We start from the raw sequence: 14,356 nt of genomic DNA on the forward strand, positions 1-14,356 counted from the left end.
CACACACATGCTTGCACACGTGCACCGAACTGAACCTGAGCGCAGACTCCCCGCCCAGGCAGTGTGGGTGGGCTCGTCAGATCACCCTCAGCCTTTGAACGAGAAGAGGTGACGCGGGGGAGGATCAGCAGATGTCAGCTTGATCCCGGCAGGTACTAATGATATAATTCCATTTCAAACAGACGCTCGTCCCGGGAGGACTGCTGCTGGCGCCCTGTGGGGAGCTGCTGGCACTCAGCTTCCTCGGGACGGGTCGGAGCCGCGGGTGTCTATGTGGGTGAGTGGGGAGAGCTCGGCATGTGAAGCACACATGCAGGCACATGCACATGGGGCATGTATGCAGGCATGCACACACGGGGCACACACACGCACATGTACACGGGGCATACACGCAGGCACACGCAGCACACGCACACGGAGCACACATGGAGACACACACGGGGCACATGCACGCAGGCACGCGCACACGGGGCACACGCAGGCACGCCGTGTCCACACGTGGGTACACACAAGATGGCCTTCTCTCCCTCCGTCTGGACGTGAACGGGGAAGGGACAAGCCTTCCTTCTAGACAGAAACTGCAAGGCTTGGGCTGCCCTGAATATCCTGCCCCGACGCAAGAACCAGTGAAGGGCGTGCGTGCAGACCTCGTGGTGGTGTCCTGTGCCCCGCCAGGGCGCCCACGGCCTGCGCGGCTGAGCCATGCAGGCCCGGAGAGCCCACTGACCACCCACTGCGCGGTCCTGCCGTCCAAGTCTTCCTGTCTCCACAGAGCAGACTCTGGTGGGGGTCTGCAGCCTGAAGCCCACAGCCCAGCTCCAGGCAGAGCAGCAATGTGGTCTGATTTTGGCAAAGACGTTTTGTTTCCACAGCTCCTGAGCATGCTCCCAAGCCCTGCACAGGCGGGTGGGGAGTGGGGGTGGGTGAGGGTCCCCCCAAGCCCTGGGTGTCCCACTCCCACCTCAAGGTCATGGGGCCCCGCTCCCAGGCTGCTGGCTCCAAGCCACCAACAGTGGGTGCATCAGGAGGGCACGTCCTTGACCACGTGTGGGCGGGCGAAAACTCCCGGGGGAGGGCGTGTGCTGGCGCCCATGGCCACCTCGGTCTCCTCAACGGGGTTGGTTTTCACTCCACCCCTGGCCCCCAGTTCATCAAATAAGCAATTCATTATCAAACAACAATTATCTGAAAAAGGCAGGATCCAAGGTCTTAACCAGAGAACTCCCTTCAGGCGGACTCGATGAGAAAACACCCAAACCAGGGCTGGACTCTGGAGCTGGGGGCTGGCGGGTCTGAGCTGCGGGTGGCCTTTGCTGGCCCCCGAGGACACCCTGTCTCGAGTGAGGCCAAGGCTGGTGCCCGGCAGGTGCCCCTGGCAGGCCCTGGGGGCGGGGCGGGCCTCCAAGGCCTGTGCCCTGGGGCCCTGCGGCTGCGTGTGTGTTTGGGCAGCCCCCCGTGTACCCCTGGGTGCTGCCGACACAGCACACCGAGGTGTAGATGCTGCAGGCTTACCCTGCTCACGGGCTGGCCGCCGCCTCGCATCTGGAGGCAGAGGAAGCAGCAACAAAGCTTCCCCAGGCGTGAAGCCCCAGTTTAAGGAGCTCTCCACCTGCCTCTCGGGTCTGAAGGCCCCAGTCCGCACCCGGGGCGGCGGGGGGCACCCACACAGTGCGAGGGCCCACGGCCACCCCGCCAGCGCAGGCAACACTGAGGCCCTGCAGGCAGGGGCCCCGGGAGCAGCTGGACATGGGCTGTCCAGAGGGCTCCCAGACCCCTGGGGCAAAGCAGGTGGGTCACCCGTGGAGGCTGCTGGCCACCCCGTCTCATGAAGGTGACCCTGAGGGCGGTCCACACAGGGAGGAGCTGGCCAGCGGAGGCCCCGCAGCTGCAGGCTGAGGCGAAGCTGGGCATGCTGGGCACCCCGCTGGCCAGCTGGCCTCCTGGATGGGCCCCGGGACATGGCCCGCCTGGCTTCGCGAGGCCTCCAGGGCGGGGGCAGCCCTCGGGCCCATATTCATTTCAGCTCCATTTTAAAGGCGAGTTAAAATAAACACCAGGAATATTTATAAGGCAAATAAATCTGGTAGAAACAGCCCCTCGGAGTGTGAGTGGAGGCCCCCAGCCCGGCCAGAGCTGATAAAATACAGAAATGCTACTGTCGGCCCTCCGGCTTATTTTGACTGCGCGCAGGAATGTAGCGAGTAAACAGTGCCTCCGTATCACACTGTTACAACTTGCATTCACAGCTCGGCACAAAAGCTGCGTTTCACAGAAGCAGCGTTCGGGGATGTATCTCCAGCTTAATTTTTTAAAAAAACCATTTCCTCACATAAATCATGCTCAGAACGGAATGGGTGACTGATACATTGCAAACACTTTTTTTCCTTAAACAATAACATACCTAGATTCCTTCTAAACGAAAGAGCTAAAAAAAAAAAAAAAAGTCTTCTAAATGGTTTGGTTTTTTTTTTTCCTGAAGAAAATAAACACTTTGCTGACCCTGATATCTGGGGCTGTCTTCCCTGGCCGCGCATGCCCCGGGCCCAGCACGTGGTCAGCAGGGCGGCCACGCGGGGCCCTGCACCCAGACCTTTCCGTGCCCAGGCCCCGGCGAGCCGCAGGCAGTGAGGGCACCAGACGGCGGCCCCTCTTGGTGGCTGGACTCGGCATTCAGAAGGCCAAGTGGGAATAACAAACGAAAGAAAACGAACACACGGGAACGGAGTCAACGAAAAACCAAGATTCAGAGAGTGCTGGCGCTGGGCAGACGCGACCGAGCCACAGTGGTGGCCTCGGCCAGGACACAGGCCCCACGCCGTGAGCCAGCATCCAGGCGGCTGCGCCGTGAAGGCCGATGGCACCACAGTCTCCACGGCCCTCCATGGACCTGCATCACCCCCAGAAACCCACGCCCGAGAAAACGACGCGGGTCCAAAGCCTGGCGGACGGGACCCGGAACAGGGCCAGAGCAGGATGGTGCCCCACTCGGAAGAGTTTCCAGGCCGACCGCAGGCGCTCGTGGTGGGTGCCTGGGACCCCGTCTTCACGCAGACAAGCTGCAGACGCCCACCAAGGCCCTGGGACCCACAGGAAATCCAGGGCTTTTGTCAAAAACCATCTTGCTGGGGGGGAGGCTCTCCTGAACATGCAATAAATCTAACAGCAATTAAGCATAAAAGAGCCTAAGCCACACTTAAAAAACCCAAAACACTGGTACGTTACTGGAGTTAAAAGACACGACAAGCTGAAAAAATCTGCAATTGTAAACAACATGAGATTTCAGCTCTGACAGCAAAGCTGTGGGCACATAAGAAAGAGGAAAGCAGAGGGCAGTGCCAGGGCAGGGCAGCCTTGCTCAGAGCCACACACACTCAGGGCCACACGCTCACAGCCACTCACAGACACACATGGCAGCCCTGCTCACAGCCACACAGGCTCACAGCCACTCAGACACACACGCTCAGAGCCACACACAGAGACACATGCTCAGGGCCCCACACGCTCACAGCCACTCACAGACACACACGGCAGCCCTGCTCACAGCCACACAGGCTCATAGCCACACGCTCAGGGCCACACACTCACAGCCACTCACAGACACACATGGCAGCCCTGCTCACAGCCACACGCTCAGGGCCACACGCTCACAGTCACTCACAGGCACACACGCTAACAGTCACATGCTCAAACCTGTGAGTAGATAAGAAAGAGGAAAGCAGAGGGCAGTCCCAGGGCAGGGCAGCCCTGCTCAGAGCCACACACGCTCACAGCCCCTCAGACAATCATGCTTACAGCCACTCACAGACACACACGCTCACAGCCACATGCTCACAGCCACTCAGACATGCTCACAGCCACACGCTCACAGCCACTCACAGACACACACGCTCACAGACACTCAGACACACACAATCGCAGCCACACACTCACAGCCCCACACAGACACACACGCTCACAGCCACACACTCACAGCCACTCAGACACACACGCTCACAGCCACTCAGACATGCTCACAGCCACACGCTCACAGCCACACACTCACAGCCACTCACAGACACTCACACTCACAGCCACTCAGACACATACGTTCACAGACACTCAGACACACACGCTCACAGCCACTCAGACACACACACTCACACTCATAGACTCACACACAGCCACTCACGCTCACAGCCACACATGCTCACAGCCACACGCTCACAGCTACTCAGACACACACGCTCACAGACACTCACAGACACACACGCTCACAGCCAGTCACGCTCACAGCCACACGCTCACAGCCATACACGCTCACAGCCACTCACAAACACGCTCACAGCCACTCACACTCACAGCCACTCATACACACACGCTCACAGGCACACACGCTCACAACCACACGCTCACGGCCACTCACAGCCACACACGCTCACAGCCACACACACAAATACACAAATTCACACAGATGCTCACTAACACACATGCTCAGAGACACACGTGCTCACAGCCACATACACAGAGATACACACGCTCACTGATACACATGTTCACACATGCTCATAGACACACACTCTTACATAGATACAGCCCACAGACATACACAGATACAGACACACACGCTCACACCCACATGTTCACAGACACACATGCTCACAGACATGCTCACACTCGCACACTTCACAGACACACATGCTCACACTCATACAACACGCTCAGATATACTCTCACAGGCACACTCAAGACACACGCTCATGCTCACAGACACACAGGCTCACAGACACACACATTCACTGACACACATGCTTACACAGATCCACAGTGTCACTGACACACACACTGAGCCACACACATTCACACTCACAGCCACACATTCAAAACCCACACTTAGACACCCACACTCATTTTAAACAGCTAGTGCTGCTGCTAAGTCGCTTCAGTCGTGTCCGACGCCAAAGATGACATAACAGCAAATGCAAAAGAAACCACACCACGTTTAACCTACTAGTTAGAGATAAGAGAATTAGCCCAGATACTACAGAGTAAACAGATAATGTGCTAAACGTGACATAAAATTATACCCTACTTCAGGCGGAAGCGCCGGGCACAGCTGGAGCCTGTGGAGGTGGCGGCAGAGCGACCCAGGCTGTAGATGGGAGTGGCCGAGGGGCCCCACCTGGCAGGGGAGGCCCGGTTCCTTTGGCCCACGAGACAGCACCCACCCGGGACTGCAGTTCTCGACTGGACACAGCCCCGGCCGTGCACACGGCGCGGAAGAAGCCAGGGATGGTCAGGACCCGCACGTGGGGCTTCTCTGCAGCCAGTCCGACCAGGGAAGAGAAAAGGGGCTGGGGGCTCTCAGGAGCCCCTCGCGAAGGGCTGCACCTGGGCCTGAAAGGGCGCCTCGTGAGGCCAGGACAGTGAGGACGTGCAGAGTGCATGGCCCGCCACGCACACACGCTCACGTGTTCCCACACAGGCACATAGGCTCACACAAGGCACACACACGTGCGCGCACACACACGCGTGCACACACACTCACACCAGGCGCACCCACATACGCTCACACAGGCACGCACACACACACACACAGGCGCACACACATGTGTACACACACAGGCACACACACACAGGCGCACACACAGGCGCACACACATGCTCACACCAGGCGTGCACACACACACCAGGCGCACCCACACACGCTCACACACAGGCACGCACACACACTCACACCAGTCGTGCACACATACGCTCACACACAGGCACACACACACACACTCACACACAGGCACACACACATGCTCACACACAGGCACACATGTGTGCACACACACGCTCACACCAGGCACACACACACACGCTCACACACAGGTGTACACACACATGCTCATACACAGGCACACACCAGGTGCGCACACACACATAGGCGCACACACACACAGGCACACACATGTGTGCGCACACACGCTCACACACAGGCACACACACATGCTCGCACACAGGCATACACACGTGTGCACACACACGTTCACACCAGGCGCACACACACACGCTCACACACATGCTCGCACACGGGCACACACCCACATGCAGAGCCTGCACCCGCAGGCCTCGGGCAGCAGGCCTCCCCAGCCCGGCGCTGTGACAGCGAGCCTCTGCCGCCCTCTGGTGGCCTGTCTGGTCCCTGCAAACACAGGTCCCTGAGACGCCCAGCAGCAGTGCCCAGAGCTGGACCCCAGGCTGGGAGTGAGCTCGGCCCCTGGGCCCTGCCGATCTCAGGGGCGCCCAGGACGCTAGGGGGGCAGGTGAAAGCGGGACATCTTTCAGGGCTGGAGAGGGGCCAGGCTCCCCCCGGTGGCCCACGGGAACCCTGATGAATGCCAGGCCTGCGGACAACAGCCACGCCCTGTGACACAGCCCTGGGCGGGAGCAGCCCCGAACGCACAGAGCGGCCCGGCTTTCCGCCTTCCCTCCGTGTGAAGGAACACAGGCTACCCAGCCACCCTGTGCACAAGGGAGCGGGCCCCAGACACCCCTCAGGCCTTACGTTTTCCCAGGGGATTCCTTCAGCCAGAAGAGGTCATCACTCGTGATCCCATATTCCAAGGCACCTTCGATCTGTCCAGGAGAAGGGTTGATGTGAGGTGGCATCTCTGGCCCCTAGGGTGCCCACAGAAGACGCTGGCTCGCAGACACCACCCATGAGCGGCTGCACCTCCCCAGAAGCGGCTCTGGGCTGGGGGCCGGGGGGCTGCAGCCTCTTCCTCCAGCTCTCCAGGACTCCCGGATCAGACCCAGGGCTGGGGGCGGGAGGGGCGAGGCCAGGCGGGCCGGTCCCCAGGGTGCTGGGCTGAAGGCTGGGCAGTCCCCAAGGGAGAGTGCGGTGGGCCCTGCGCCTGGGGGCTGTGCAGGTCACCCCATGCCCCAGCAGGTGGGGGACGTGGGACGTGTGCCCTCCCCGTGGCCCTCGGGAGTCAGAAGTGCTGGAGAGAGGAAACGGATTCCAAACAGTTTACAGTTCCAATTGGCAAAAAAAATAAAGTTTCGTAGGTTTGCTCAAGGGAGACCGAAAGGTCTGGGTAACACAGGGACCAGAACACAGGCAGACTTGGCCGGCAGCGGGGCGAGCGGCCAACGAGTGGCCTCCTCAGGACCCGTGGCTCCACATCAACCCCCAAAGCCCTTCAGGGGACAGTGGGGTGGGAGCGGGCCAGTCCGCATGTGGGCAGCCAGGCAGCCGAGCTGATCGCCAGGTCCTGGGAGCCGACCACGGCCGTCAGGGACTTTGAATGCAGCCTTAGCGGGCCCAGCTGCGGGTGGGGGTCACTGACAGTCACTGCTGGGCCCTGCCTGTGTGGTCACTCGGACAAGCGCCCTGCCCTCCTTCGGAGGCCTGTCCAGAGCCACCAGTCACAGCCGCCGGGTCCCCCACCCTGGAGGCAGCTCTTGCTGGGCGGACCTCAGGGGCTGGGGCGGGGGCTCCGGGGACACTCACGTGCGTGGGGTACCGCGGCCGACCTCCGGTGGCGATGACAATGTGCTCGGCCGAAAGCAGAGTCTGGGAAGAAAGCGAGGAAGCCGCGGTCACCCAGGCACCTCGCGAGGGCTCCACTGTGCCCTGGTCGCAGCCACTGCCCTGTGGCGCCGGCCCCGCGGCAGCCCCGAGACAGGTCTGAGCACCAGCAGGAGAGCTTCCCAGTTTACACAGCGTCCCCGGGGAGAAGGTCTCCAGAATCCCACAAGGCCATGCTGGGCTGGGCCGCCTGAGCCGCGGGCAGCCTCGCGTGCTCGCTTCCTCCGTCACAGAGTACTGGACCAGCCTGGGCCCCGGAGGGATGTCCTGTCAATCCCAGCGGCACGGATCGCTGGGGACAGCGCAGAGGCTGTGTGAACCCAGGGTCTGCCCACCCTGGCCACAGACCAGCCCCTGGGAGCCCAGGAGGCCGGTGCTCACCTCCTCCCCGCCTTTGGAGACACCGCAAACTGTGTGCGTGTCGACAAAGCTGGCCTTGACGTTAAAATACTTGACTTTCCTGCAAAATAAAAACAGGATGCTCAAACGTGACCTCAGGCCACCCATGGCTCAGGGACAGGGGGCACGGCTGCCGTCTCCCCAGACACGGGGACCACAGCTGCCACGCAGGGGCGTCCCAAGGCCCAGCGCAGCTCCGGTGTGTGGGGACAGAGGCGGCCGGGCCTCTTCTGAGCTCAGTCCTGTCACCTGAACGCTCCACCAGGAAGAGGAGGCTCTCACACGCACCCAGTACTGTCCCCCCAGAACCCACCGACGTCCCGCTGCCAAGGAAGGGGGCCAGCAGGCAGGGGACTGTGAGGCCAGGCCCCAGGAGGGGTGAGGGGCACCTGGTGCCCAGAAACTGGCTTTCTTTCTTTTAAAAAAATACTTCCAAATGGTGCCGTGTCTTTACTTTCTAAATATTTACTTATTTATTTGGCTGTGCCGAGTCTCAGCTGCCATTTGCAGGGTCTAGGTTCCCCGACCAGGGATTGAACCCGGGCCCCGTGTTGGGAGCATGGAGTCCGCCGCTGGAGCAGAGGGAGTCCTGACGACCGGGCTTTCTCCGCAGTTCTCCCTACCTCCCCAGCCTGGGGAGTCCTCAACACCCACGACCGCCCGGGGCCCGGCGCGGCAGCGGTACCTGTCCTGCAGCTGGACGCGGTGGCCCCAGTTCAGGGACTTCACGTGGTTCTGAACGGCGTCCGCCAGCGTCGCCCTGGTGACACACATAGCGCCCGGCCACACGGTTCAGGGGTGGGTCCCGCCAGAACGGGCCTGCTAAGGGCCCTTCACAGGCGCACCCGGGGGCCACGCACTTCTCAAGGTGGTGGGGGTGGAGGCCGTCCCCGGGCCAGGCGAGGGGCTCCTGACTGGGGGGCCTTGAGCAGACCCCCACCACCTGCCGGGCCTGGCACCCTGAGGTGGGTCCTGGGCGCCATGGGCGCAGCAGGGCCCAGGCCCCACCCAGAGGGCAGGCAGCCTCTGCCACCCACCCGGGGAGACAACCAGAAGCCTGGCCCACACATGGGGGTGAAGGGACTGCCCGGGGGCTGCGGGGACCCTGGTCCCCCCATCGCCCCTCACCAGCTGTGCGGGGCCTGGGTCACGCCCCAGCCATAGTGGGGAGCGTCGCGGATCATGCCCCCCAGCAGGGCTGCCTGGTGCATCAGTTTCTTGGGGATGCAGCCGACATTCACGCAGGTGCCGCCAAGGCCCCACCTGGTGCCTGGGGGTGGGGGGAGCTCGGGTGAGCTGTCACCCTGCTGACCCCAACTCTGCCAGCCAGCGGGCTGGGCTCAGCCCCTCAGGACTGATGCCCGCCCCCACCCCCAGGACTGGCCTACCTCGGGGGGAAGGCTCCACGTAGTCCAGCACGGCCACCTTCTTCCCCAGCTGGGCGGCTAAGGACGAGGAACAGGCAGGTGAGCGCGCTGGGGACCAGTCCCCCCGGGGGACTCAGCCACGCTGCCCGCGGACAGGCACCCGGACTCTCCCTGACTGCCCACCAGAGCAGCGCTGCCCAGCCCACCCCGCCACCCTGCTCCAGGGCAGGTCAGACCTGGGATACCACAGACAGGCCCCCGGCCCCTCTCACTCCGCGCTTTCCTGGACACCATTGGGGGGGTTCCCATCCACCTACACAGAGTCCCCAGCTGGGCATTGCTGCCTCTTCCCAGGAAAGCGAAGCTCGGGAGTCAGATGGCAGGTCAGCCAGGCCCCGAGACGCGGAGCAGGACCAGACCCCACACTGCACCCCCGCCTGGAGCCCCCTCCACCCCACGCCCTGCCCCGCAACCCCCTGCCTCTGCTGCCTGCAGGTCCCCAAGCTGCGAGCCCCGCATTCTGAGCCCAGGGAAAACTGTGGGTTTCCCACCGGCCCTGCTGGGGCACAGCAGCGGCCAGCCCCAGGCCCTGGACCTGCGCCCTGAGGGCATGACCGTCTGACACCATAGAACACGCTCGACTCGTGGCTACCACGATCAGAAGCGAGTATACAAGTCTTCATTAACAAAATCACTTCATTCAGCGATAACCGACGGGACCCCGGCACTGGATTTACAGGCTGCGGCCGAGGGGACTCCTCAGACACAACCACACCCAGCTTCTGGGCCTGACCAGGACGGGGCAACGGGGACCAGAGTTACTCTCCTGCTCAAAACCACCAAGCATCCTGACACAGTGTGCAAAATACTGGTTTCAAGAAACTGAACAGAAGAAAACAAAGGTCCGCGATCTCTGGGAGGCAGGAGCGGGCGGACATGAACCCCAGAAATGGGTTCCCCAGGACCCAGCCCGGGAGAGCCAGGCGTTCCCGAGAGGAGGTGGGGTGGAAGTGCTGCCCAGCCTTCTGGGGCAGTGGGTGGGCTCAGGAAGGTCGTGTCTCCGAGTAGGCAAGCCTGGACTGGGCCCCGCACCAGACCTGCCTAACAGTCCTCACGCAGAAAATTCGAAAAGACCAGGCTGTCCCTACCTACATCCCAGGACATACAAAAAAGACCCAGGACCCAGCAAACGAAAATGAACGAGTGTAAGTCACTCTGTCATGTCCGACCCTTTGTGATCCCATGGACTGTAGCTCACCAAGCTCCTCTGTCCGTGGGATTCTCCACGCAAGAAGACTGGAGCAGGTTGCCACGCTCTCCTCCAGGGGATCTTCCCCACCCAGGGATCAAACCCAGGTCTCCTGCATTGCAGGCAGATTCTTTACCAAGTGAAGCCATCAGGGTAGAGTCCAAAGTGTCTGGCGCTCTAACAAAAATTACCAGGCACACAGAGGAGCAAAAAATGCAACCAGTCCATGAAGCTGACCAGAACTGACAGTGACGTCAGGAGCAGCAGAAAAGAAAGCAAAGCAGGCGTTACAACTGTACCCCACGTGTGCGCAGAGCTAAGAAGCCACACGAAAGACAGAAAAAAAGTGCCCACGTCAAAGTGTAGCGATGAAACTGCACCGCGCGGCAGGAAATCCAAAATGGGGGAGCCGTGTATGCGCACGGCTGACGCGGAGGAGACGAACTCAACATTGTAAAGCAACCGTGCTCCAATAAAAACACGTTTAAAACCTGCCCCACGCGGGGTTCACAGAGGAGCAGACGCCGCAGACTCTTTCATTAGGGAGCCTGCAAACAGGAATGGAAACTATGCACAATGCAGAGAGCTGGGCGAGCTCGGAGGGGAGCCGGAGTAGCGGACGCACGTGGACTAGCGTCGCCCCTGTGAAGGAGCGACTGACGGTTGGACAGTGTCATGCATCAGTGAAACTATGACCCAGCGGTCTCCCCTCCCTTTTGGGCACCAGGGCCCGGTTCTGTGGAAGACAACTTTGCCATGGATGGTGTCAGGGGTGGTGTCGGGATGATCCAAGCCCATCACATTTATGGGCACTTTATTCCTATTGCCATGACATCCGCTCCACCTCAGGCATTAGGGCCCAGAGGACGGAACCTTGACCCACAGACCCACAGAACTCGATGAACTCCGGCAGAAGAGGATTCAGCACACACCTGAATTGGCATGCTATCGTTAAACTGCTCAAAAGTAACAGAAAGAGAAAACCCTAAAAGCAAGCAGAGGAGAAAGACGCAACAGAGGAACGAAGATACAAACGGCAGGTTTCTCATCAGAACGGATGCGGGCGCAGACAGGGCAGAGCCCTATGGTCCCCTGTGGGGCGACACGCAGGCGCGGGGCGAAGTCGTCGCCTCCGGGTCGGGGTACTTACGTCTCCGCGTCACAGTCCCCCTTCCGGTGAGCCTCTCCCAGTGGGGAAGAATCCACGTGCACCCTAGAGCCTGCGCCGCACAAGCAAAGAAGCAACCGCGCTGAGAAGCCCCCCAGCAAAGAGCAGCCCCGCTCCTGCAACTAGGAAAAGCCCGGACACTGAACACCAGCACAAACGAGAAACAACAGAAGACAAACTCGGGGTGACGGTCGCACAACTCTGCGAATGCAAAATCCACCGCATCAGGCAGTTTACACGCGCGATCTACACGGTGTGTGACTTACGTCTTAACAAAGCAGTCTGAAAACCATGAAACACTCAGGGATCAAGCTGACATACGACGTCAAAGACCTGTTCATCGAACGGCAAAACCCCGCTGAAAGAGCCAAAGAGCACCTGAACGGGAGGCTCACCACACGGCCCCGCTGTTCTGCTTCCAGGCGACTCTCCAGCAGACTCACGACACGCATCCACACAGAGACACACGCACACAAACGTTTCCAACAGCCCCAAACAGGAAACAATCCAGTCCACGGGCGAACGGACCAACCACAGGTGAGATGGACGCAAAGTCCATGCAGCCGCGTGAGAAGGCAAGACTTGGATACACGCAGCAACACGGATGATCTCCACATGATGGGGCCCGTGGGAGAGGCCGGAAAGTAAGGATACTCGCAGCGTGAGTCCATTGAGACAAAATGTCATAAAACGCAAGGTGATCTACAGCAAGAGAAAGTGGGTCACCGGCTGCCTGGGGAGGGGGACCAGGCCCGCGGCAGAGAGCACGCGTGCGGGGCACACCCCCAGCCCCCAGAGCTCCAGTGCCTTCCCGGAGGCCCCGCCGCGCCGGCCGGATGCAGGACGCAGGACACGCACCTTCCTTGGCGCAGGCCAGGCCGCCGGATCCGCCGCCGATCACCAGGAGGTCGTAGCACTGCCGGCCTGCAGGGGTGAGGGGGCGTCAGAAGGAAGGACCGGGACCAGCCAGGAGGTGCCACCAGGGAGGCCGCCCACGTTCCGGGGCGGTCCCACAGCCACACCCGGCCCTGTGATGGTCTGGGGTGAGCACGCGTCCCCCAGCATGCACTGACCCCCGCCACCCACATCGAGAAGGCAAGTGAGCCGCCCTGAGCGCGACGTCACCCGACGTCCTAGCAGGAGCGGGCGGGAAAGCTTCTCTCAAGTCCACCTGTCGGGCCGTGCGGCTCAGCCGCTCCGAGGGCCTGCAGACCCTGGTGGGGCAGCGGCTCTGAAACGCTTCTGGGCCCCCTGGAGGCCGCTTGCAGCCCCCACCCCTGCCCCTGGCAGACCGGCCGCCCCGTCTTCTCTCCGCAGAAGGCCGTCTCTGCAGATGCTCCCACGGAAAGCAGCCCAGAGACAGCAGAACTGGGGTCCGCAAGGGGGGGCGGAGGGGGGGTGTGTCTTCAGGGGCGGCCAGCTCCGAGCCAGGGACCCCCAGCACCAGGCCTCGCCCGTGGGCAGAAAGAAGATCAGCACAAGCCCGGGGCCTCTCTCCTCTCCCCTGCTCAGGGAGGCGGGGATTGGGAGGAGGTGCCTACCGTCCATAGCCAGGGCAGGTCCCTCCTGCCGCCCTGCGGTGTCTGTGGGGTCTCCCTGGCCCGCAGAGCCCCTCCGCCAGCCCCACTCTCCCTGCCCACGTGAACAGATGGCGCGAGGACTGTGGGCTTATCTTCGATGGTCTGCTCTCCCCATGGGGCACACCCAGCAGCCCCCTCGTCTGATAAGCGGGGAGGAGGCGGACCAATGGGCCTCTGTAGGCCCCACTGCGGGAAACCACCTTTAAGACCTGTGGGCTTTGGGCAGCCTGTCTGCAAGGAAGGGCCCCAGTGGACCCCAGAGAGGGCACTGCCCTTGGAGCGCCCGCTGGGCACGCACCCGTGCGCTCCAAGGCTCCCCAGGGCGCCTCACAGCCTGGGCCCTCTGCTCGGCCTGCAAGGCCTGTCGCCCGGTGTCCTGAGCCCTCCCCCGCCAGGCTTTCTGCTCAGCCCTGAACCTGGGGCCTGCACAGGGCCAGCAGAGCCCCCAGGAGCAGCGCCCCCTGCCCTGCCTAACAAGCTGTGACCCTCTGGCCAGACCCCGCGACCTCCCCAGCCCCACGCCCTAAGGCCCCAGCTACACACAGCCGGCAGGGGGCGGTGCTCTGCCCAGGGCGCCTTCTCCACTAAGGGGCCTGCCCCGCCTTCCCCGCGTGGTCCCCCCAGGGCAGGCATGTGCTGGGAGAGGTCGGGGTGTGTGGTGCCCCCAAGGCCACCTCTGGGAGTCCCCAGACCCGCCCCTGCTCAGGACCCTGGAGGCGCCCCCCACCCCTGCTTGTGGCCCTGGGGGACGGGTGGGCCCAGGACCCCTGGCCGTCCAGGGGGTCCGCAGTGTCAGCTCCCTCCCCCAGGGCGCCCCAGCACAGCGCGGAGCGCCCACCAGCAGAGGGGAAGGGCCCCTCCTGAGTCCCGCACGTGCAGGGATGGGGCAGGGCCTTGGGGAGGAGCGGGGAGACCTGGCCGGCGGTCACCGCTCCTGCTGAGCCGGGAGGTGACCCACCCCCACCACGGTCGGCTCCCCGGTTAACGCCGCCGCGGGGATCGCCGCTCCACGCCCGGCCCCGGCCCGCGCCCGCTGAC

The 14,356-nt window shown here is 62.2% G+C and overlaps 1 protein-coding gene across 2 annotated transcripts in view; it reads right to left on the bottom strand.

Moving 5' to 3' along the window:
- The window catches only part of TXNRD2 (thioredoxin reductase 2), a 28,160-nt gene that overhangs the window by 13,661 nt on the left and 143 nt on the right, over window positions 1-14,356 (bottom strand). Inside the window, exons 1-8 of one of the 2 annotated variants that reach the window (XM_070770077.1) lie at window positions 14,277-14,329; window positions 12,597-12,662; window positions 9,343-9,399; window positions 9,083-9,224; window positions 8,640-8,714; window positions 7,937-8,015; window positions 7,478-7,540; window positions 6,530-6,600 (exon numbers count right to left, since the gene is read on the bottom strand). In XM_070770077.1, coding sequence (XP_070626178.1) covers window positions 6,530-6,600; window positions 7,478-7,540; window positions 7,937-8,015; window positions 8,640-8,714; window positions 9,083-9,165 — 371 coding nt within the window. In that variant the 5' untranslated portion in view covers window positions 9,166-9,224; window positions 9,343-9,399; window positions 12,597-12,662; window positions 14,277-14,329. Of the gene's footprint in view, window positions 1-6,529; window positions 6,601-7,477; window positions 7,541-7,936; window positions 8,016-8,639; window positions 8,715-9,082; window positions 9,225-9,342; window positions 9,400-12,596; window positions 12,663-14,276; window positions 14,330-14,356 lie in introns of those variants that run through there. The other variant, XM_070770076.1, reaches the window with a different exon arrangement.

This window comes from Bos indicus, chromosome 17 (genome assembly GCF_029378745.1).
Source record: "Bos indicus isolate NIAB-ARS_2022 breed Sahiwal x Tharparkar chromosome 17, NIAB-ARS_B.indTharparkar_mat_pri_1.0, whole genome shotgun sequence".
Taxonomy (NCBI): domain Eukaryota; kingdom Metazoa; phylum Chordata; class Mammalia; order Artiodactyla; family Bovidae; genus Bos; species Bos indicus.